At 40.3% G+C, this 23,624-nt stretch overlaps 1 protein-coding gene across 1 annotated transcript; it reads right to left on the minus strand.

The window, feature by feature from the left end:
- Window positions 1-1,218: 1,218 nt before the first annotated feature.
- arhgap15 (Rho GTPase activating protein 15) lies at window positions 1,219-23,422 on the minus strand. The gene is made up of 13 exons (XM_085434879.1): window positions 22,762-23,422; window positions 20,474-20,642; window positions 20,333-20,404; window positions 11,332-11,472; window positions 11,146-11,235; window positions 10,947-11,045; window positions 10,659-10,788; window positions 6,196-6,330; window positions 5,730-5,828; window positions 4,242-4,319; window positions 3,711-3,845; window positions 3,363-3,468; window positions 1,219-2,987 (listed from the first exon to the last, which is right to left on the minus strand). The coding sequence occupies exons 1-13, from the start codon at window positions 22,773-22,775 to the stop codon at window positions 2,804-2,806; spliced, it is 1,452 nt and encodes a 483-aa protein (XP_085291005.1). The 5' UTR covers window positions 22,776-23,422; the 3' UTR covers window positions 1,219-2,803.
- Window positions 23,423-23,624: the final 202 nt, after the last annotated feature.

Here is a 23,624-nt window from a genome sequence, read left to right on the forward strand (position 1 = left end):
TCCATTTATGTCAATCCTTACGTTGGGTGAGTGCTGAGTGTTTGTATATGTGTGCTTGAGGGTGGGAATGCATGTTGTGCAATGCAATGCTGTGTGTGCCTGTTTGTCTGTGTCTATATGTCAGGTCGGGTCTTAGACTCCACCTCTCTGGGAACTCCCAGGCCCTCCAAGGCCTATCTCCCCTCACCACACTCCCTGCCGGTGACTGATGCCCTCAGGGGTCGGTGCATTGGTGGTTCTTGGTGTTCGGGGCTGGGCACTCAGGTATGTACCGGCTCACTCCCGGTGGCTACCTGGCGGGGCCTGGCGCCTGTTGCTCGGTCAGGCCTCCTCCGGGGTGCGGGGGGCCCTCGGGCCTCCGGCCTCTGGGCCTGCGGCTCGGTTCACTCTGGCACAGCTGGCTGCCGGCAGAGCCGGCGGGCATGCCGGTGCAGCCCCTCTAGCTTCTGCTCGGTGGCTACTGGGTGACGCCTCGTCTGGGGATCCTCAGCCCTTCCCATGAGGGTGGCACGGATGCCCCTCCGGTGGTCCTCCTTGGGCTCTCGCACTCTGGGGCCTCTGGATGTCTGGGGCCTGGATCTCCTCCATGCCTGCTTCATGCCCTGGGCGACGGGGCTATGGCTCTCTACATCCTCTTGCAGACCATTACATGTGGAAACCATTTGAATACAAGCGCGCTGATCCACACAGGTATGCACACGGGTGTTCACTGCTCGTAGACTTAAATGACACCTTTCTTGGCTGCTACTTCAAAGCACATTGTGCGCTGTCTGTCCTGCGTGCTGCACAACAATATTGAATATTTAGTATTTACTGCTGTTTACACTTAGCTAGATTAATGCGATGGTGTTGTGTTTAGTATGTTGCTTTGGGTTTTTTTTGCTTGTTTTCTATTCTTTTTCTCTCAACAGGTGATCCAGGAGATTTTTTTTCCTCCCCCCCTTTCTCACTGTCCCTCTCCCCTTCTGTTTTTCTTTTCCTTCCTCTTTCTCTCTCCCTTTCCTATCCCTCACTCATGTCTGTCCCGTCTGTAACAACTGAAAATAAAATAAAATAAATAATAAAAACAAAGGTCGATCAAATGGACCAATACGGCAATGCCACGATGATCCATTTGGCAAAATAAATCCATTGGGTATCCTTGTTGGTCTTCAGACAACAATTCTGATAGCTAAAGAACCAAATGGGACAGGCAAAAAAAAAAAAAAAAGTTTTTAATATTACTCTTATTAATCTTTCTGGGTCACAAAATAAACTTTTAACATGTTATAAGGTGAGAAAGTAGCTGTGTAAACTTCAAATATCTGCTCAGTTTATCAAGACATCGCATATTTGCAAAAGTGCGCCGACGTTTTCAGAGACCCACTAGCTCGATAGCTGACCGGGGCGACAACAGCAAACTACCTGCACATCGTTTCCACATCCCCGCGGTCTTTGGCTACTCAGGTTAAAAATGATATAGAAGTCACTCAGATAACTTAAAAATGTTATTGTTTGGCTTTTTCAGTATTTTATTTGTTCCTGAGTAAATCGTTTTGGCTGAGATTAAAGTTATAGTTTTCACACAGCTGAATAAACGTCAAACAGAAAACTGATTAAACAGAAGTGTGAGATGGTCGAAAGTTTACTCCAGTGTCCTAATATATTTTAGATAGCAAGGAACAGACGGCTGAGCTTAGTAAATTTTAATCAGCGAAATCTCTAAAATATATTTATCAATAGGAACTAGTCAAGTAAACTTGAGATGTACCTTCAGTATCTTCGTCTCTCACAAGATGTGCAACCTTTAAAATCTCAAATAATTTTTAGAACGTTTCATTTCTGTTCAGTTAAAATATCTTAACATACAAACACGAACTAGTGGAAACTTATGCTGTTTACAGGAATTTAAAATCACCTCTTTTTCTATTCTTATTAAATAAATTTTTGTTGCTGTAGTCTGATGTGTTCAGACCACAAGAGAGAACCTTTAAAAACTTTAATCGGTTCAGTACCTCCTGGCAGAATTCATTGATTAACTGTCAAACTCACAAACACACATCAAACTCTTTGTGCTGACAGATTAACCCTTTCTGGACTGAATTATTCACACATGAACATATTTTCCGTTATATTCACTCATTTTAACTTTTGACACACAAATTATTGTCTGAATCCAGTTTGTTTTCTGTTTTCTGCTGTAGATTTTTTAAATGCGTCAGTTCTCACTAAAGTTGGATGTTTATGTTGACTTCAGGCTCTATTGTTTCTTTTTAGTCAATATTTATACTGCAAGACTGTCTAGAAACAAACACACTAATCATACAAATCATCTTATTTACTCACCATCATTCAATAACTTTAAAATAATCTTCAGCAATATTTTACCAATAATATGACAGGGTTTGTTTGAGATGTTCATGTGAAGCCTTGAGTAGTGTGAATGCTATATTTGAAATAAAAAAAACATTACTAAGATTCATGTTTCATACATGTTTGCTCTGCAGGCTAATTTTGTGATAATGCAGCTGAATTTTATAATGACACTAGGATATGTTTTAAATATTCAGTGGTAGGTTATATACAGAAAATCATTAGAATTATTTATTGGAGTACTGTATATTTTTGTATTTGAAAACAACACCGATTGTGGCAGAGGTAAAAGGGTCAAAACATTTAATTATAGATTTGTGCTAATGCAATATAAACTCTGACAAAATATCTTCTGAAAATTCCAGTTTTTACATCCCGGCCCAAACCAGACATGGCTTCTAATATCTGTAAACGTGAGTCCATCAGCTGATTTGGTCCCGCTCAGCACCTTTTACTTCCCGTCCAAGTTGAAGATTTCTTGGCTTTCAGTGAGAATGAACTCCACAATCTGATTCTGATACACCATGTTGACCGCCATGTTTCCGGCGTCCAGTTCAGGCCACATCAGCGTTGGACCGAACACGATTCCGATGCCCTGAGTGGACATCAGGTTCTTCCTGGAAAAGGCCAGAACTCTGCAAAAGGAAAATGCAAACGTTAACATGTCCTTTAAATTAGCTAACAAAGCATCAAACAGTGTACTATGTGCTACCCATCCTGAGTTTATAAATACGACCCTTTCTGATGGTGCCTTTGTGATTGTGTGAACATCAAATCAAATCACTTTTATTGACACAGCACATGTGAGTGAAATTCTTGTGTGCAAGCTTCACAAGCAACAGCGGTGTGCAAAATACAAGAAACATAAGATACAAACCAAATATATGGACAGGAATGTAAGAATTATCACTTGTTTGTAAAGTAATATGTGCAGTGGTTTATTCCACAGTATTCCACCTGAACACTGTAAATGCTCCTAACAGGTGAGGTTCAGGTGTGTGTTGGATTACTTGTGCAGGTGGCTGAAGAGAAGCTTCATGGTGTCATGGTTGGGTTTGGGCAGCTGCTGTATCAGTTTCTTCACAGCCTGAACTTTTTGTTTGGGTTCTTTGATCTCTGTTAAAACAAATGACAGCAGCATTAGTTTAACCTTTAGATTTCTAATTGAAGTTGAAACGTTTTTAAATTTGGGGGGGGGGGAGAAAAGTCTTGTTCAAGCAGTCTGGTGATTCTGTCTAAATACAAGTCTCATTCTTAAAGTGACTTGACCAAGAGCAGCAGAGATTACAGAAATAAAAGAACCATTTTATGAAGTCATCACAAACTGAAGATTTATAACAAAGGCAGGTTTTACTCACTGATGGCCTCCACAAAAGGCTGGAAAAACCTAAATGGAAACAGTGGCTCCGGCAGTTCACGGAAAAACATTTTGAGGGCTCCGGTGACGACGTGGACATCCTCCCACTGACTGTGTTCCAGGTCCAGGTCCTCCTCTGTGGGACAACCATGGAAATATTACTGAGCAGGATTTTATGAGAAGAGGTCAGAGCACATTGTTTTACCATTTTATATGTATTGGTTTTTAACTTCAGAGTCTACTTAGGAGGATTTAATACATTTTGATATAAATTATTGGTGTAAGGCCATGCCACAAGCACTATTTTGATGGGTTTGGTTGACTGACTTAGTTGCTTAGCTGTGTATCGAGGTTTAATTTCTTAATAAAATTCTGTTTCATTTTGTAACCTGCATTGTTTGACTCTTTGTTTTAATCCCCTAGCTTTGTCAGGGCAATGTAAGACTTACGCTGATTAATTATAACCCATTTTCATAAATGAAAGGGAAATTAACTACTTTACAGCTACTGTAAAAGCTACTGTTTAGTTGACCTTCATCGACGAGGAAGCGAAGTTTCTGGATTGTGGCCAGGTTTCCACTGACTCTGTAGATCCCGTCAGCTTCCAGACCTGCAAAGAGATACACTTTATTAAAAACCTTAATTTAAGTCTGAGCTCATTCAATAGATCCATATGTACTACTCGTTGCTAGTTAATTGTACTCAAACAGCTTTAGCTTTCAGGAAACAGAAACTAAACATACAGTGTTTTCCCCCTTCCTGAATTTTTCATATGTTTGTCACACTTAAATGGTTCGGATTATCAAAAAATTTTAAATAGACAAAGATAACACAAGTAAACACAAAATGCAGTTTCTCAATGAAGGTGTTTATTATCAAGGGGAAAAGTCCAAACCTACGAAAACTGATTGCCCCTGTAAATGATCCATGGCAGACCTGACGACATTTTTATGCTTATAAGCATCTCTTTATTTCGCATTCTCACGGTTGTTGTCACAAACACACGACTGCAGCTCTAAAGCTGCCAGCCACACACATCACCAACAACAACAGCATTACAGCAGTCCGCATAACCAGCAAGGCGTGATCTCCTGCAGCAGCACCACAGACCACACCCCACCACAGTGCCCTAAACCTAATAACTGGTTGGTCCATCGTTAGCAGCCTAATTGCAATTGTGATAACTAGCAATGAATCTTCTACAGCTCTGTGGAGGAATTTTAGCACATCCGAGGTTATTTGAGCATGAACTGGCTTTATAAACTCTGGGTTCAGGTCAGGACTTTGACTGGGCCACTCCAAATTCTTCATTTTGTTTTTCTTAAGCCACTCGGAGGAGGACTTGCTGCTGTGTTCTGCTGCAGAACCCATGTGCACTTCAGTTTGAGGTCACAAACAGATGGCAGCACATTCTTTATACAACAATTCCATGCAGAAGTACTTTTTAACTTTCATAGAGATGCAGAAACTTGACTCTGGCTCATGCATTGGTCAGCATGAATCTGAGTCTTCTTAATTTCCAGATGGAACTCAAGAAGAGGGCAAACACTTTTTCATACCACTGTACCTGTGTTTAGAATCAGAATAATGCCAAAAGAAATCATGTGGTCACAGTTACACACACACAATAACGGTAACAGACTGAACTAAATAATACAATATATTACAAAGTTTACAAAATACAAGAAATAACTCTAATATATAAGTAGCTCAGTTGTAAATATCCAGAATATTGCAGAGGTGAAATATATATGATTGACGTTTTACTCTGACCTGTAAAACTTTGTTAGTTATTATTTTACTGTAAAGCATGTGCAACGGGGTGTAACTATTGTACTGTGTACTGTAGATGGCCACGGGCAGCAATGATTTCCTGTGTCGTTCATTGGTGCATTATGGATAATCTCAGTCTCTCACTGAACGTGCTCCTGTGACTGGCAAGGATGTCAAGGAATGGGTGGGAGAGTGGGTGTCCATATCTTGCACAGTCATGTCTGAGTTTCAGTATCAGTAAACGTACCTCGTTTCTCAACGGCGTCCACACAGATCCGAACAAACTTTGGTACCGTGGTCCCTTCACGCTCACAGAGACTCGACAGATGGCAGCCAAACACTCGATCTGAGACAGATGTTATAACAATTTGATCAATTAGAATTTTTGTTAACTTAATTATTAGATTAAGCACATTTTGAAAGCCAGTTCACTCACAAAAATCATTTTAAGCTTGTGTTAGGGCCAGGGTTAGGTTGTAAAACCGAACCTGTAAAACTTCTGCAAAGGTAACACTGTATATAAAAACACGATGTTATTTTATTTCTTAAACCTCTCTAGTCTGCCAGCAATGCTGTTGAAACAAAATTTATCCAAACTGTTAGTTAAGTTTTAATTTTTAAAAAAGACATTTCTAAAGGAAAGGAAGCAAGCATAAAAACACGACTGGAAAACACGGCTTCAGAAAAAAGGCTGAAGCAAAACAAGCAGAAACCTTTTATCAGGCCTTTCTCCTGTAGAGTCTTCATGGATGGACGTCTGATGATGAATTTCTTCAGCCGGTTTTTCACTCCATTCTTGTCTGCGCTATCTGAGGCGCTGTGCTTCAGCTTTGAGCTGCCAAACATGTCTACAGAAGAAACAGGTTGAGGTACAGCTTTGAGATACTATGTAAAACAAGTGTTGTTGTGATTTGGTGCTGTGTAAATAAAACAGGATTCAATTAAGTTGAATTGAATGTAAAAGGGTTAGGGATTAAAAAAACAGAAATTAATTATTTTCAAATCTTATAAACCCATATTTTACTCACAATAGAACAGAAAACACACACATGCGCTCATTTTGAATTAGATGGCAGCAAAACATCAGCTCTTCCCATATGGAAAAGAAATAGTAAAAACATATATGATTTACTCATGAAAGTGGCTACTTTCATGAGTAAATCATATATAAATCATATAAGGCTTACATGATTTACTCATGAAAGTGGCCACTTTCTCATTACTTTCATATATTTTTTTTAGTAAGTATACAAAACATACAAGTTTCATTATATAATTTTTCAAGGAATCTTATATGTGTTTTCACTCTTGTATGCTTTTCATACAAGTTTCATACAAGACAGATAAAAACTTTATAAGATTTATATATATCTTTTCCATATGGGTTGGGACAGAGCAACAAAAAGCTGGATAAGTAAGTGGTACTAAAAAGAAACAGCTGCAGGAACAATTTGCAGCTAATCAGGGTAATTGTATCCAATCACAACAGTGTTTTAATGGATGCAAAACGATTGTAGCCAATCTTTGTACAGTTTAGGCACAACAGGAGCTCTCAGAAGTGAAAAAAGGCAGAGGTTCACCAATCTGCAAAAAACTATGGCGGAATAATGTTCAGAATAATGTTTCTCAATATTAACTTTAAATGATGTCTCTCATCACCCATATTCTGATGATATGGTTACTAATCAACCAAAGACCCAGACAGACTTTTAATTCATTTGAAAGCCTGATGCTTCGCCTCGTCCACCCCAGCTGTGAAACTCAGAAACCAGTCTTACTTGTTATCATCTATCGTCCACCTGGGCCTTACACAGAGTTTCTGTCTGATTTCTCAGACTTTTTTTTATCTGATTTAGTGCTCAGCTCAGATAAAATAATTATTGTGGGTGATTTTAACATCCATGTAGATGCTAAAAATGACAGCCTCAACATGGCATTTAATCTGTTATTAGACTCAACTGGCTTCTCTCAAAATGTAAAAGAACCCACCCACCACTTTAATCACACTCTAGATCTTGTTTTAACATATGGCAGAGAAACTGAACATTTAACAGTGTTTCCTGAAAACCCTCTCCTGTCTGATCATTTCCTGATAACATTTACATTTACAATAATTGATTACACAGCGGTGGAGAGTAGACTTTATCACAGTAGATGTCTTTCTGAAAGCGCTGTAACTAAGTTTAAGAATATAATCCACCCACTGTTATCATCTCCAATGCCCTGTACCAACACAGAGCAGAGCAGCTATCTGAACGCCGCTCCAACAGAGGTCGATTATCTTGTTAATAATTTTACCTCCTCACCACATACAACTCTGGATACTGTAGCTCCTGTGAAAACTAAGGCCTCAAATCAGAAGTACCTGACTCCGTGGTATAATTCTCAAACACGTAGCCTAAAGCAGAAACATTGATCGGCAACCCGCTGATTGGTCGGCGAAAATGTCGAAGGGGCGTGCACGGTATTTTCCGGCAGCAGAGCAAGAACTCATGAGTGCGGGATTTCAGGAGTTTCAGAGTTTAATTAAAACGCAAGAGAACACTGCAAAGGCTGCAAAAGCAAGGAGAGAGGGCTGGCAGAAAGTTGCTGACAAATCAAACTCGTAAGTAATTTAATAATAATAATAATAATAATGGATTCGGTTTATATAGCGCTTTCCAAGGCACCCAAAGCGCTGTACGATACCACTATTCATTCACTCCCACATTCACACACTGGTGGAGGCAGCTACGGTTGTAGCCAGGCTGCCATATTGCGCCATCGGCCCCTCTGGCCAACACCAGTAGGCGGTAGGGTAGATCTATCATATGACACTATATTGTCCAATATCATATGGCATTATATTATATTATAATATGTTATATTATATCCCCTTTCACATTAGAGCCACAACAGGACCCACAAGAACATGGGAACAAGTAAAAGTGGAATACAGGAGTATTCTACAGAATGGTAATATTTATCTCTTAGATTGCTTTTCGTCTCTTGGCAAGGTAATACTGGCCTGTAATACTCTGTTAGTTTGTTCATAACAGCAACCAAGAAAAGGGCAGAGGAAAAAAAGACAGGTGGTGGTCCTGCACCCCCTCGTCAACAAGTTGGTTAACTAAATAATACCCTCACGGGAATATCGATATCTCTCAATGAGCACACTGTCGCGCTGAGCTAAAGGATCCTGTCTATCCCGCAATATACGCTGAATTCTGAGGACTCTCCTTATCAATCTTGCACCTTCCGCAATGGGTTGGTCGCGTATACGGACAGGACATGGCTGCGACAGACTTCCCAAATCCACCTTCGTTTTTATAGCCGTGGTCTCTCATCTTGATTACACGAAGTAATTTACAATTACTACTCTGAAATATGAATTACATCTGTAATAATCACATACATGTAATAGAATGTTAATAGTACATTTCCCTTTTTTAGGAAATGACCTGTATGTATCTGTGTGACATCAATAAAAGGATCAGGTGCTGCATTATCTTTAGTTACATTGATAATATTTATTTATGGTGAAACAGTGGTGGAATATCGCTGTTGCTTTCGTATAAATGAAGCGGACATACCTGCGTGGCCGCAATCTAATCCTGTTTACATAAAGTAAGCCTGCTCCCGAGCAGGTTTACGCTTACGGCTCTGTTGCTATGACAGCAAGTCCCGGATGAGCTTCGGGGAACCGAACGATCCAGGATCACGCGAAATCGTCAACAATCTAATCCAGCTAACTTACTTAGCGAGGTACGAAGAACAGGGCCCTGGTCTGTGCATGTTTGTGTGCATATGGTGGTGTTTGTGTTTTGGTGCAACACCAGGCCTGAAGAGTTTCCCGCCTTGGAGTTGGCCACCCCTCCTGACTAATCATGCTATCCTGATGCTGATCAGCCTTGTCAGTGGCTCTCTACTTAACACAGTAGCTGACACTGTATTGTTGAGGAACACAGTCAGTAATCCAGCTCGTCAAGGTGAAAGTCTCCCAGGAGATTTACGGGAACATGTGGAGATAGCTGAGCACCATTGTACAGAGATAGAGCTGTAAGTTGTATTTTCACTATGAAGAGAAGTCACTGCACGGTAGCATTCAACTCCAGTGAGTAGGATGCTGTGATTTCCATGACTGTTAGGATTGATGACAACATGCAGGTATATGGTAAACAGGTCTCCAGTCCTGATAGATCCATGAGGGGCTGATCCCTGGGAACGAAGGCCAGGAAGAGACGAGCCAGCAGAGGAGGAAGAGCAGACCACGCAGCTTGGCCAGGCCCGACTTTTGCTCTCAGACTGCAGGAAATGACATCTGGCTGGTCAGTGTTTTTATTGTGGCAGATAAGGACACTATGCAGACACCTGTCCCACGTGGCCGAAAGATTTTGTCCGTCAGTAGCAGTAGGAATGCTGGTGGGCACGATTGAGGACGTCTCCCTACCTAGACTCCAGTGTTAGTGTCAGGTTTATATTGGCCTGCAAGTGACGATGGGTATCATCACTTGCAGGCCATTCAGATCTCCTCTTCCTGCAACCATGTTGAAAAGATTAGTTCCTTTCTGTTTGATGATGCTTGTATCCTTCGTTCTCGGTTATCCATGGCTAAATACACATAAACCCCATATTGACTGGTCCAAGGACTGTATTTGTCATCCAGCAAAGAAGGCGTCTTTGCTGGATTGTTGAGTTATTCTCGTCAGTACAGCTCTGATAATCTGTTTCTTGTGTGATTTCTCAGTTTATTCTAACCACGGTTCTCCTGTGCATAGACTCCTGGACTTGTCCTTATCCCTAGATCTGTTTCCCTGGCAGCGTGGCGTGGAGTAGGTGAGAGTGCTAATGACAAATGCGAGAGGAGCGAACGAGCAGAGTGTGCTTCGCTTTTTCCCTTGGACCAATGAAAGTCCCTGCCCCCATACACTGTTTATAATTTCACATAGTGTGTTTGTAAATACACTTGTGACTGTAATTCTAGTTCAGCTGGTCTGCGCCTGAGTCAGTTTCCGCCCGCGTGACATTATTACCTTAACTTTTTTTAGGAGTTGCACAGCTGCTTTCCACCTCCAGCAGTTATGGAGCAGTCATGATAATTTAGATGTGAATCATGTTTTACACACTAATGGTTTCTGTGGCTTTAGCTGCTCACTGCTGCTTTGTATAAATACAAATCATTATTCCTCAGACTCACTGATAGATCGTCGGTGTATTGGGTTACGTTGTTTGACACCAGGAGAAGCAGAGCCATATCCAGGTAGGGAGCTGTGTCTGGGCAGGTAGTCTGTACTGTTTGATCTCCGCAGAGGAAAACCTTCTTTAGTCTGAGCAGAAAAGAGGTACAAGCAATCTCAGGAAGATTAGTTTGATAAGTGATCAATTTGTCTTTTTGAAAAGAAATTCACAAAATGCACAGAAATAATTTATAATTAATGAACAAGGAATATAGTGATGATGATTTTAAAGGGTGGTGACTTCTTACTGAAGAGTCGACGGTCTTTTTGATGGCGTCGTACCATTTGCTGGCAGTGGAGTAACTGTCAGTCTGGACAAGGTACTCACTTCCTGTGCTTGTTTTAATCTAGAACAGGTAAAAACAACCAAAAAAACCAGTTCATTTCTGTACCATCTATTTTAAATAACCAGAGAGAATAAGCCATCAGCAGCAATTAAGTGTTCACCTGGAAGACATTTTTCCTGCTTGATTTCTCAGTATTCCACTCAATGAATGCTCCACACAGCTGAAGCACATCTGCCTTACCTCCTGGTTTCTAAGCGCAAAGACAGTAATGTGATGGGTCACACAAGTTAGACATGATAAATATAAGTAGAGATACACTGACAGTAGTGATGAAAGATTTTTATACCAGTCCAGTTTCCTGTTTGTCTTTATAAAACATTAACTGGTCTGAGGTGAGCACAGTCCACACTGAAGACCAGTTCTTCCTCTGCTTCTTACCACTGTCTGAAATTTTAGCCATATTCATGATTTCACCTTTCAAATCCACCTGGAAGCACACAAAAGGGAAATTAAGGAAGTGTTCAGACGTTTTATACATATGCTGTCGAGAGCGGGGGGGGGGGGGGGAGAATCATCAGAAACCCAGAAAGACAAACTGAACATGGGACTTTACATCAAATCTATTTTAAAATAAACAGTAACTCTAAAGGTTAGCCATGTTTACTTGTGAAAAACTAATCTGAATGAACTGACATGCATATTTAATCCATATGTCAACCAAACCAAGATGTCAGTGAACTCTCTGTAGACACCGATAATCAGACTCACTTGTGGGGATCAGAACAAGCCACTTCAAAGCTTTGAACGTTCCTGGCCTCACCAGTAGTTCCATCCAGATGGCTATCCAAATCTGCATGTCAGATTTGGATAGCCATCTGGATGCAAGAGGAATTTCTCTGACTCTGTGGGGCTCCATTAAAACCCAGACAGCCTCGGGCTAAACCTGCGCCTTGGTTTAATGACAGCGCTCACGCTGTCAAGAGGGAACGTCACCCAGCAGAACCCAGATGGAGAAAGGAAAAACTGCATGTATCATTTCAAATTTTCAAAGACTGCTGACATCGCTACCAGAAAACTGTCAGAGACAAAAAAGGGCATATTTTGAAAATATCATTTCTTCCAACAGTCCTAACCCATGTGTGTTATTTAACACCACTGACTCTGTTCCTAATACTCCACTGAATGTCTGTTTGGAAATTTCTCCTGATATTTGCAATAATTTTCTGAGGGGTTGTTGTTTTTTGTTTTTGTTTTTTTGTTTTTTTTTGTCACCACCAGGGCTCTGATCACAGCTCCTGACTCTGACCCCTCTTTCTCTGTCCCTTGCACTGCTGTTTTTACTCAGTTTGAGCTTGTGACGCTCTCCACTTTAGAGGATGTGGTGCACCATATTAAGCTCACAGGTTCCCCACGGGATCCTTTTCCTCCACAATTTTTTATTTTTAAAGACATTTCTCCTAGTATAGGACAGTATGTCCTTGACATTATTAACAGCAGTCTGTCTTCTTGTATGGTTCCTGCAAATTTCAAACATGCAGTAGTGCAGCCACTGCTTAAGAAACCTGGCCTTGATCACACAGTCGTGGCCAATTATAGGCCTATTTCCAAGCTGCCTTTACTTTCCAAGGTTTTAGAGAAAACAGTTTTTAGTCAACTTCAATATTTTCTAGATGATAATGGCATCCTTGAGGTTTTTTCAATCAGGTTTTAAAACCCTTCATAGCACAGAATCTGCATTAAGGGTTTTTTAATGACATCCTTCTGGTATGTGATTCGTTCTGGTCTTGCTTGACCTAGCTGCTGTTTTTGACACTGTAGACCACAATAGTCTAATTCTTGATTAAATGATGTAGTGGGTATTGGTGGCTCTGCACTTAGTTCTCTTGGCCAAATAAGACCTAAACCAATTGTCTCCACCAGCCTTCTCAGTTCTGAATCATCTTCTGCTCCTCTGTCATGCAGCGTCCCACAGGGCTCCATCCTTAGAAGGTCAAGGTCAAATTTATTTATATAGCACATTTCAAACAGCCGATGCTGCACAAAGTGCTTAACAATATAAAAATGGTATTAAAAAGCAACAATGTAGTACAATAATAACAATAAAAAAACAAAAGAATTAAAACAATAACTAAGACTAATTCAAATAACAGCAAAATGCTTGGGTCATAGTGTGTTAAAAGCCAGGGCATAGAAATGTGTCTTTAGTAATGATTTAAATTGCTCAAGTGTTTGTGCAGATCTAATATTTAAGGGGAGACTATTCCAAAGTCTGGGACCTGCCACAGAGAAGGATCTATCACCATGAGCTTTGAGATAAGTCTGTGGGATGGACAGCATTAATTTTGAGCTAGACCTCGTGGTTTTTCCTGGAGCATAAGGAGGTAAGGAAGGGCTCGGGCATTAAGTGTCTTAAAAACAAAAAGTAAAAGTTTAAATTGGATCCTGTACGAGACAGGAAGCCAGTGTAAAGAAGCTAAAACTGGGGTTATATGCTCTCTCCGTTTGGTACCAGTTAGCAGGCGAGCAGCTGCATTTTGGACCATCTGAAGACGATGGATGGAGGCCTGATCTAGACCATAACACAATGAATTGCAGTAGTCTCATCTGCAAGTAAGAAAAAGGTGAATAACACGCTCAAAGACGTTAGCCGGGAGGTATGGCTTTACCTTGGCCAGCTGTCTTAACTGAAAAAAGCAGGACTGAACTACTGCACTTACCTGCTTATTGAATTTAAAAGAACCATCAATGTAGACACCGAGGTTTTTTACATGTGTTTTACAATACGAGGAAAGGGTGCCCAGAGTGCTGTCGATATGATTAAAGTTGCCAAAAATGACAACCTCAGTTTTACTTTCATTTAGCTTTAAAAAATTTAATAACAACCACTGTTTGAAATCGTCAGCGTAATAAGAGCTGGGGATGGTCTGACCCTGCTTTTAAAGGTAGATAAATCTGCAAATCATCAGCAAAACAGTGAAATGAAATGCTGTACCGTGAGAAGATGGAGCCCAATGGCAACAAATAGAGTGCGAACAGGGCAGGACCCAAAATAGAGCCTTGAAGTACACCGTATTTAAGAGGGGCTATTTTGGAGTTGTGGGGGCCCATATTGACATGAAAAGACCTTTCTGACAAATAGGACCGAAACCACTGGAGGGCAGATCCTTTTAGGCCAGCATGAAATTCTAGCCGTGATAACAGGATGTCATGGTCGACCGTGTCAAAAGCTGCTGACAAGTCCAACAATAAAAGGGCAGCAGGGCTGCCAGAGTCCAGAGTTAAAAGAACATCGTTAAAAATCCTTAAAAGTGCCGTCTCAGTGCTATGTAGTGATTTAAAACCAGATTGAAATTTTTCAGAGATCATATTAAAATCAAGGTGGGCCTGCAACTGTAGGTAGACCACTTTTTCCAAGACTTTAGATAGAAAAGGAAGCTTTGAGATAGGCCTGTAGTTGGACAGAACAGTTGGGTCCAGGTTTTGTTTTTTTTAAGAAGAGGCTGAACTACAGCTTGTTTAAAGCATGATGGGACGCAGCCTGTAGCAAGGGACGTATTAATTAATCTCAGGATAAAAGGCCCAACATTAAAAGTGTATTAAAAGTGCTTTTAAGGAAGCTTGGAGGGAGACGGAGGGGCAGTGTGATGATCTTAGGTTACTAATAGGGGTGGGTTTTGATAATTGATTTATCGATTAAAATCAATTCAGGCTTGGATAACGTGATATCGATTTATTAAAATCCTGAATCTATTTTTTTATATTAATTTATTTTGCCCGAAACGCCAGAATCTCTGGTGAAATCTCACAAAATTTCAAGAACCACCAAACAGCTAAAACAGTAAATGAGAGCAGGAACACGGATTCTGCACAAAGATGTAAACACAAAGCTCGGACCCGCCGACGGATCAGAATCAGTGAGATGTGACTTTCTCACCCAACGGCACGGACAGGGTTGGGGCTGAAAGCCGACAGCTCGCTGATTCTGATGTCCGCGCTTTGTGTTCACGCCCTTTTTGCGGTGATTCTAAAGCTGTTGGTTTTATCTCTCTTCAAACATTATTGACCAAACCAGCAGCAAAAGATCCAAACTAGCTTCACATAAACATTGTCATGAATTCACTCTGACTTTTGCTGTTCTCTGTCTGTCTGTCTGTCTCTCTCTCTCTCTCTCTCTCTGTCTGTCTGTACTTCAAGAACAGTTTTCCATCTAAAAATCTGTTTTCTGCATTATTTGCTTGCTTGTTACAAACAAGTCTACCGTTGTTTACAGGCTGTCGGCCGCTGTTTTTTTCCCCCTTTTACTTACTTCTGAAAAGAAAACCTAATTTCTGCTGTTCAACAGGCTTCTGAACAAATATAAACTTTTTAAAATTTTGCAAAATGCAAAACGCTCAGCTGTGTCTGTAATAAAACCGCTGTAACTTCAGAGGTAATGTTCATATGTTGATTAATGGTTTTCTTTCGTTTTTGATGTACTGTGGAATATTTTAATAAAATCCAGGCCAGGAAAATCACCTTCATGTTTTTCTGTGTTTTATCTTCAGCTACTTTGACACAAAGGCCTCTGCTGTGACGCTCACACCTTTGATAAAGTCTGGAAAGTGTCAGCTTCCTTTTTATAGATACAAAAATATGTAAATGTACTGATCTGAATTATAATATTTCTGACTGTCTCAGGCAAAATTTCCCAGATTTTAATCGAATCGAATTGAATCGAATCGTGGATCGAATCAATTCGGGACCTTGTGAATTGGAATCGAATCGATTCTAGAAATCAGTGACGATACCCAGCCCTAGTTACTAACTACCGCGGTCAAGTCATTAAGGGAGACGGGATCAAACTGCTCTAGGACAGCTGAGCACATAGGAGAAAGACAATGATCTCAAGCAGCAGACGACGAGACAAGAGCCCTAATCGATAGAATCTTGTCAATGGAGCAATCGAGTCCAAAATATCAGTGCAGGTAGAATGAAGAATGTCCGAAAGGTCCTCAACACTCTTACAGTTGGAGTTCATTATTCCAGAATCCATAAAGGCAGCAGAAAAAGCGGGCGCTGTCAGAGCATTAAGAGCAGCGCAGCGTTACAGTGAACAACACAGGAAGATAATCGGAGATGCGCAACTTGGATATTTCCGTGATGCACACATCCAGCCCGTGGGAGAGCACCAAGTCCAGTGTATGACCTTTTTCATGCGTGGGACCGGTAACCCACTGGGTCAAGTTAAAAGAGTCAATAATATTTAAAGTCCTTGACCAAAAGTTTAGAGTCACAGCAGACATGGATGTTAAAATCACCAGGGATGAAAAAACTGTCGAATTTAAGAACGATTCCAGCCATAAAACCTGAAAACTCTTTGATAAAATCCTTTTTAAGATGGAGGACGGTATATGAGGGCACACAGCAAAGGCGCAGCAGAGTGTAGGTGTAACTCAAACAGTTGGAGTTCAAAACTAGAAAATGAGTCGTGCTGTAATATTTGATGAAATCGTGAAATCGAGCGTTGAACACGGTGGCTAAGCCTCCCCCCCTACCAGAGGGCTGAGGGAGAGTGAAGAATGAGAAATTAGGAGGAACCAGTTCCAAAAAAGCTCCAGACTCACCGGGTTGAAGCCATGTTTCTGTCAGAAACAGAAAGTCCAACTGTTGTGACTTTAGGAAGTCGTTTAATACAAACGTCTTGTTTGCTAATGATCTTACATTTAGTAAATCCATTTGGAGTGTGTAGATCCTAACATCAGATGTTCCAGCTTGGTTAAGTGTACGAAGATTTCTGTGGTCCACACCGCATCCACGGGTCCGAGGCCGCTTAGGGAAATAGAATGCTGAGAGCGGGGGATCAAGTGTCATGGGAGCTCCAGGGACAACAGGCAGGATCCATCTAAAGATGCACTCTGCTGGTCCAGTAGTTCCACGAGAAGCATGGAGAAGAGCTCGGACTTTGATGAGTGTACCAGCCCGCTTTCCTCGTTTCCTCGGGTGCTTCTTCCAGGAAGTGGTGTAGGAGTGTTGGCACAGATAAACCGGAATACAGGGCTCAAAAAGTGGTGGAGGAGGCCCATAATCATCTCCTGTGTCCGTTTGTTTAAGAGCCAGGTCATACGATGCTTTGATTTCTAAGAGTAGCTGGCGATTGTACACACGCAGAGCGAGGGCATTTTAGGATCAAATAGAAAAGGATAAGGCTAGCGAAAGCCAAAGCAAAGCTAGCAGAGTTGACGGACGTGTCGCCGTGCATACTGCTGGCGCCATCTTCCTAAGAAGGCATGGGATCTCTTTTCATTGCACATGCTGATGAATGCCAGATCTATTTGCCACTAAAGCAGAAGGATAGCATCTCCATAAAATGTGTTTTGACATGTCTAGATGACATTAAAGCTTGGTTGGCTTTAAACTACTTAAATTTCAAGTACAAGAAAACAGAATTGTTGGTGTGTGGACCCAGTGGTGCCTGTTAGTCCTCCTGTTGATTTTGGATCCCTGGAAGTTTATTTTAAACCTGTAATTACTGACCTTGGTTTTAAGTTGGACAGTGGTTTTAAATTGGACAACCAAATCAGAGCAGTGGTGAAGTCCAGTTTTATTACTTAAGGCGACTGGCAAGAGTGAAATCTTTTCTTTCGAGGCAGCACCTTAAAACAGTGATCCATGCTTTTATTTCATCCCGTCTGAACTACTGTAACTCACTTTATGTGGAGGTCAGTCAGTCGTTGCTCTCACGTCTGCAGCTGGTTCATGCCGCTGCATGACTGCATAACAGGAACTCGTAAAAGAGAGCATATAACCCCTGTCCTGGCCTCACTGCATTGGCTGCCTGTGTCTTTTAGAGTTCATTTTAAGATTCTCATGTTTGGTTTTTAAATTCTTTCACTACCTCTCTGAGCTTTTTCATCCACGCACACCTTGTCAGTCTCTCAGGTCAGCTGACCAGCTGCTCCTGGAAGTATTGAGATCCAGGAGGAAGCTCACAGGGGGCGGGGCCTTTTCTATCATGGCTCCTAAATAATGGAATAACTTGCCCTTCCATGTTAGAGAGGGGCTGTATCCCAATTCAGGGTCTGCAGCCTTAAAGTACGCAGTCTCAACGATCCTCAAGGGCCGCGTACTTAAAGACCGCTAAGGCCGGAAGTGCGAGGCTTGTGAAATGGGACGGTCTAGCCTCCGTTGCGCTGCCCAGGTTGCCTAGCAACCATGATACTAACAGCTGGAAACGTTTCATACAGCTTTGTTTGACAGAAATGAAATGAAGAAAATCATTTGTTCATTTGTTTGTTTGTTTCTACATGAGCTTTGGTCATTCTCTGTAAGATTAAGGTCAGCTATTGAACGGCGTATATTTTAAAGTAAAGGCTTTAAAACCAAGTTAGTACAAACGTCACTAATGTCACATGACTTTGCCGACATGTGGCCAACAGTAATGTTTTAATGTTCTTCATTATTAAACATTTGCACATAAATAAGTGACATAATATTCAGTACTTACTTAAAGTTTACTCTTCAGGCGCCCCTCATCCGCCGTTTTTTTCAGCAAAATTATCCACACCCAAAGCCGCGCTATGCATTCTGGGATATATTGGGCCATGAAGTCTACACCGCCACGTCCTTAAAATTCAGGGAAATGAAGGACGAATTTGAGGCTGCATTTCGAGCAGCCTTCAAATTGGGACAGCCTTTGTCGCGTCGCTGTGACGTAATCGGCCTTAAAATGCGGCCTTTAAGGCTGCAGACCCTGAATTGGGATACAGCCAGGGCCCTTCACTGTCCACTTTTAAAATACGTCTGTGACAGCAATGACGGCCCCGACCACATACTTTCACTCTTTACACACTTTTTATTCCTGGTTGCTGCATCTACAACTCCCGGCCACAGCTTTTCAGCTGCATCCCACACATAACGTCTCCCACCCCATGCAGCAGACTGTGACAGCACTGAGCAGCTCCTTCAGTGGGAGACTGCGGCACCCACGGTGTGGTACGGAGAGATTTCGCAGGTCTTTCCTCCCCACTGCTGTCAGACTCCACAACAAAGACTTTAACTGAACAAACACACACATCCACACATGTGCAATAACACTAAGTGCAATAATCTTTTCTGGCATCGTTGTATTTTTACTCAGTTGTATATAGCATTCGTATTCTATTTTTATCTTATTGTATATTTTTATTCTATTTTATTCTACTGTATATAGTATATTATTTTATTCTATTCTGTACAGCTGTGTACTGTATTTATTCTTATTGTATTCTAATTTTTGCGTCATAACTTTTGCACTGTCCACTTCCTGCTGTGACAAAACAAATTTCCCACGTGTGGGACTAATAAAGGTTATCTTATCTTATCTTATCTTAACACCCACCCAACCAAACAAACAAACACTTCCTCAGGTCCTCCCATATGGAAAAGAAATAGTAAAAACTTACAAAAGACTTGCATCAGATGTGGCCTACTTCATATAGTGAATCATATAAGGCTTACATGATTTACTCATGAAAGTGGCCACTTTCTCATTACTTTCATATAATGTTTTAGTAAGTATTCAAAACATACAAGTTTCATTTATATAATTTTTCAAGGGATCTTATCTGTTTTCACTCTTGTATGCTTTTTCATACAAGTTTCACACAAGACAGATATATATTAATCTTATAAAGTTTGTATCTTTTCCATTTGGGCTGGCACATTTAATATGCCTGAGATCGAGCTCAGGTGTGTCAACTTCCCCCACACGAACCACGCCCCACCACAATGTCTTAAAACCCATTTTTATTCTTTGGCTTTTGGCCTCAATGAGACTTAGTTTTTCTTAAAATTAAATTAATTATTAATTAATTAACTATTTCACTTTCTTTTATTTGGATCTTATTTATATGTTATGAATTTTTATTATTTAGTTCCAATGTGCAGCACTTGCTTTCTAAATAAAGATGATGATAAAGAAGAAAGGATGCACAAATTACACTGTAAGTATTGTAAATACTTACACTCTGGACACGTCACCAGTCTGTCACAGGGCTAACGCAGAGAGACTGGTGGTGGAATCAAGCTCAGGACCTTCTTGCTGTGAGGAAACAGTGCTAATCACTGTTTCGTACGCCACTGTGCTGTTGTTGAAACATTCATTCATTTAATTGGGAAGTAGATTTTTTGTGTTTTCATAAATGATGACCAATCTGCACTGGGATCAGTTGTTGTGGATCGCAAATAAAAAGCAAAATGACAAAGTAAGATCATCTTACAGAGGAGTGAATGTGGGGGGAGTCAGATGTGGAGAGAGGAGATTAAACCGGATCTGTGAAGGAACTTTTCGAAAACAGGAGGAATGTAATGATTATATAGGTTGTAATTACCAGAGGTTCAAATGTAGCAGCTCCTGCTACCACAACATTGTGCTGAGACTGATTCCTGCGATGTCGAGAGATCTGCAAAAGACATGTTCATTAAAACAGAAGCGTCTCCTGCAGGCTGGTGCTTCTTTGTGATTTACGTACAGGTTTCTGAGGAAGGTCGGTCTCCTGCAGCACCATCGACTTGGACTGACTCAGACGGTCTCCGGAGCTCGGAGAGTTTTTAATGCGCATCTGCACGGCTCCCTGTGTCGCTGTGCTGCGCTGTGGAGCCTGAATCCCTGGTTTCACGGTACTCTGCAGGTTCGTGATTCTGCACATGAAAAACAAAACAATCATTTTTATCATTTCATAGCTTTACAGTTAGTTATGATGTCTGTGAATTTATATTTCTATGCATTTAAACAATCCACTTTAGAGAAAATGTATTATGATATTACATTTTATTTCCCATTAAAATAATGAAGACTATTATGTTTCCCCAGGCAGTATGGGTAACCATTTTCTCAGGTAAAAACGTACATAGACTGTTCATTCTTTTCATTTGTGTACTTTGGGAAATACTTTGTAGAATTTGTATCCCCCCACTGAAAGTTTATTTTACAATTTATTGAAAAAGTAGCTTTTAAACACCCATTATGCGTAATGTTAAATTAACCATGATTAAATAAAAATACATTTAATAAAATATGTAATATTAGAATCAGTTAAACTTAACTGAAATGGCTCTGTCTGCGTCTATTCACCTGTTTACACCTCCTGTTTGTTTAAACTGAGTGACTGAACATTCAGAAGTTCCATCCACAAAAGGATCTGAGGACAGTTTGACTTTTTCCTGTTTGCTTCACTTTAGTTACACAATGTCTGCCTTTCTGCTAGCCAGCTGCAAGGAAACCAGAGCTGAAAAGACTGAGGGTATGTTTGAATAGTACCTCTTCTCTCCTTTTCTAACCAGTTTTCCTCGATCTAAGTGGGAAACAATATAAGGAAAGCTGGATAGGAAAATTAACCAGGACTTAGAATAAGAGAAGAGTGTGTCCGGTTGTATTTGAACTGGCAGTGTTGGCAGCTTTTGGCATGGAATGTAAAACACACTGTTACTTGACATTTACAGTTCTGTTGCTGGTTTACATGAATGGCTGGATGGTGTATTTTATAGAACAGCATTTTTCCTCTTCTAAAGACGTTAATAAGGGAAGCATTGAAGCTCTTTTTCTTAGTATCTGGAGAATTCAAGTAGTTCTTATTGCTGTCATGCAGATACTTCCAGGCCACATGATTCTGGTGACAGAATTTTACCACGTGTCAGGTGTGTAAACAGCCATTGTCTTTTATTTATATCCTGCCAAATCACAACAACAATTCCCTCAAAAGTCAAAGGGGGAGGAAGGGCGAGAGAGAGAGAGATTATTTCAAACATGGAAATATAACTGAAATAAGAGAAAAGAAGAAAAAGCACAACTTAAAAAACATCAAGTTTTCATGTATATCTCTATGTCCACACAATGTGTGTGCTGGAAAAGAGTAGGATGAAGTTTACACTTTTCCTGGAGAATACAATGGAAAAACAATCAACAACATTAAAAAACAGCATTTCTTGAAATCCCTAGTCACATCTTTTTTCAACAGTTTTAATGAAAAGTTTGGTGTACATCAGAGGTTGAGCAGTATCAAGAAAATGTCAAAGTACCATCTCGTAACACTTTGGTCTTCCTCCTAAAATGTGGTTAATCAAATAATTTTAAAAAAGAGGGTAGGGCTGGAGAATGTGGGGCTATAGAAAGAAGCTGATGGTTTGTATGTACTTCCTGAACTCTTAGTGTGCAATATTACATTTAAATATATTGTTGAAATGTCTGGTAAGTGTGTTAGAAAATGCAAATAAAAACATTAAACACTCTGATCATTTTGTTTTTTATGACGTTGACATATGTTTGAATCATCCCTCGTGTCTGCAGTTCTGTGGGTTTGAGCTGTTTCAGTAACTGACTGTGACATAAAACCACATCATAAAAACAGCACACTTAAAAATATGATCAGGTCTCAGAACTGACATGATGAGAAGTGAAGCCTCATTAACCGGAAACAAAATGAAACCCTCCAAACAACGGAAGCTGGACCGTCAGTCATGCATGAAGTCTTACGATCATAACCTCATAGTCTGAATCAGAGACTGTTACAATGTTTCCATAACTTCAGATGAGATTGGTCTAAAAAAAATAAGCAAATGAAATCTTTATGCTCATTTAGGGTTATTCCTATTATTATTGGCCTTTTTTTTTTAAATTTCAGCCAGAAGTGAGCGGAGGCCTACAGAAAGTAAACAAATGTGAACCCCAGTAACGCAGCGGTGAGACCTGCAGACACACACCAAAACAAACCAATCACAGAGACAACAGAATAATGAGATTTCATATTTAAAATGAACTCACCTTGTACCCGCCATCTCTGTGTGTCTCAGATCACAAAAGAAGAGACGCAGAGAGGCCTAACTGTCAGAGGAAGTAAAAAGCATCACGTGGTTTCTTCAAACCAGACGTCTCAAACTACAACTGCTGCAACCTCCCCATTTCCTGAAAACAAACCTCACTCTCGTGAGACCAGACACGGGCAGTTTGTCACTTCTGTCAGTGCTGGTGTTCAAACATTACAGATGGTCTGACTTTATTTACCCTGGATTTATAAACCTATTACTCAGAACAGCTGATTAGGAACCTAATCAGATTATTTCGATTATTTCAAGGCTTTCTTGGCCTGTTGTTGTGTTAGTACATAGTAAATTTATTATTTTAGAAAAATTATTCCACCTAAATATCTAATTTATAAGATATAAGTGACTTATAGGTAATTAATATGCTTATATACTATAATGTAACATGTTTAATAACAGTAGCTTTATACATTGCAAACAATATATTCACCATTTTAAAATAAATATTACACCAACTGCACACAAGTTATCAAGGAGCTGTTGATGGCTCATGGCATGGTTTTGGCATCATTTGGAATTTCTAAATAAATCATTAACAAAGTGTTTAGATAGTATACATAATCTCAATAATGACAGTGAAATGGGCTAACTGTGTGTCTGTGAAGGTTCTCAGATGCTTTTCTTGGCAAGCTCCTTTGGGCTAACTGTGTGTTAGCACAGGTTTTTATTAATATTTCTTTCATGCTGTAGTTAAGCTTGAGACATTCAGACAGGTACCAGCTGCTAGTTCAGTATTTAGAGTTAGCTGATCCAAAGTGAGTTTATACAACAGGAAAAGGAAACAGACAAATCACAAAGATACAA

This window comes from Copadichromis virginalis, linkage group LG16 (genome assembly GCF_057382275.1).
Source record: "Copadichromis virginalis isolate Kocher_CV1m ecotype Utaka linkage group LG16, C_Virginalis_male_GT1.1, whole genome shotgun sequence".
Classification (NCBI taxonomy): Eukaryota; Metazoa; Chordata; class Actinopteri; order Cichliformes; family Cichlidae; genus Copadichromis; species Copadichromis virginalis.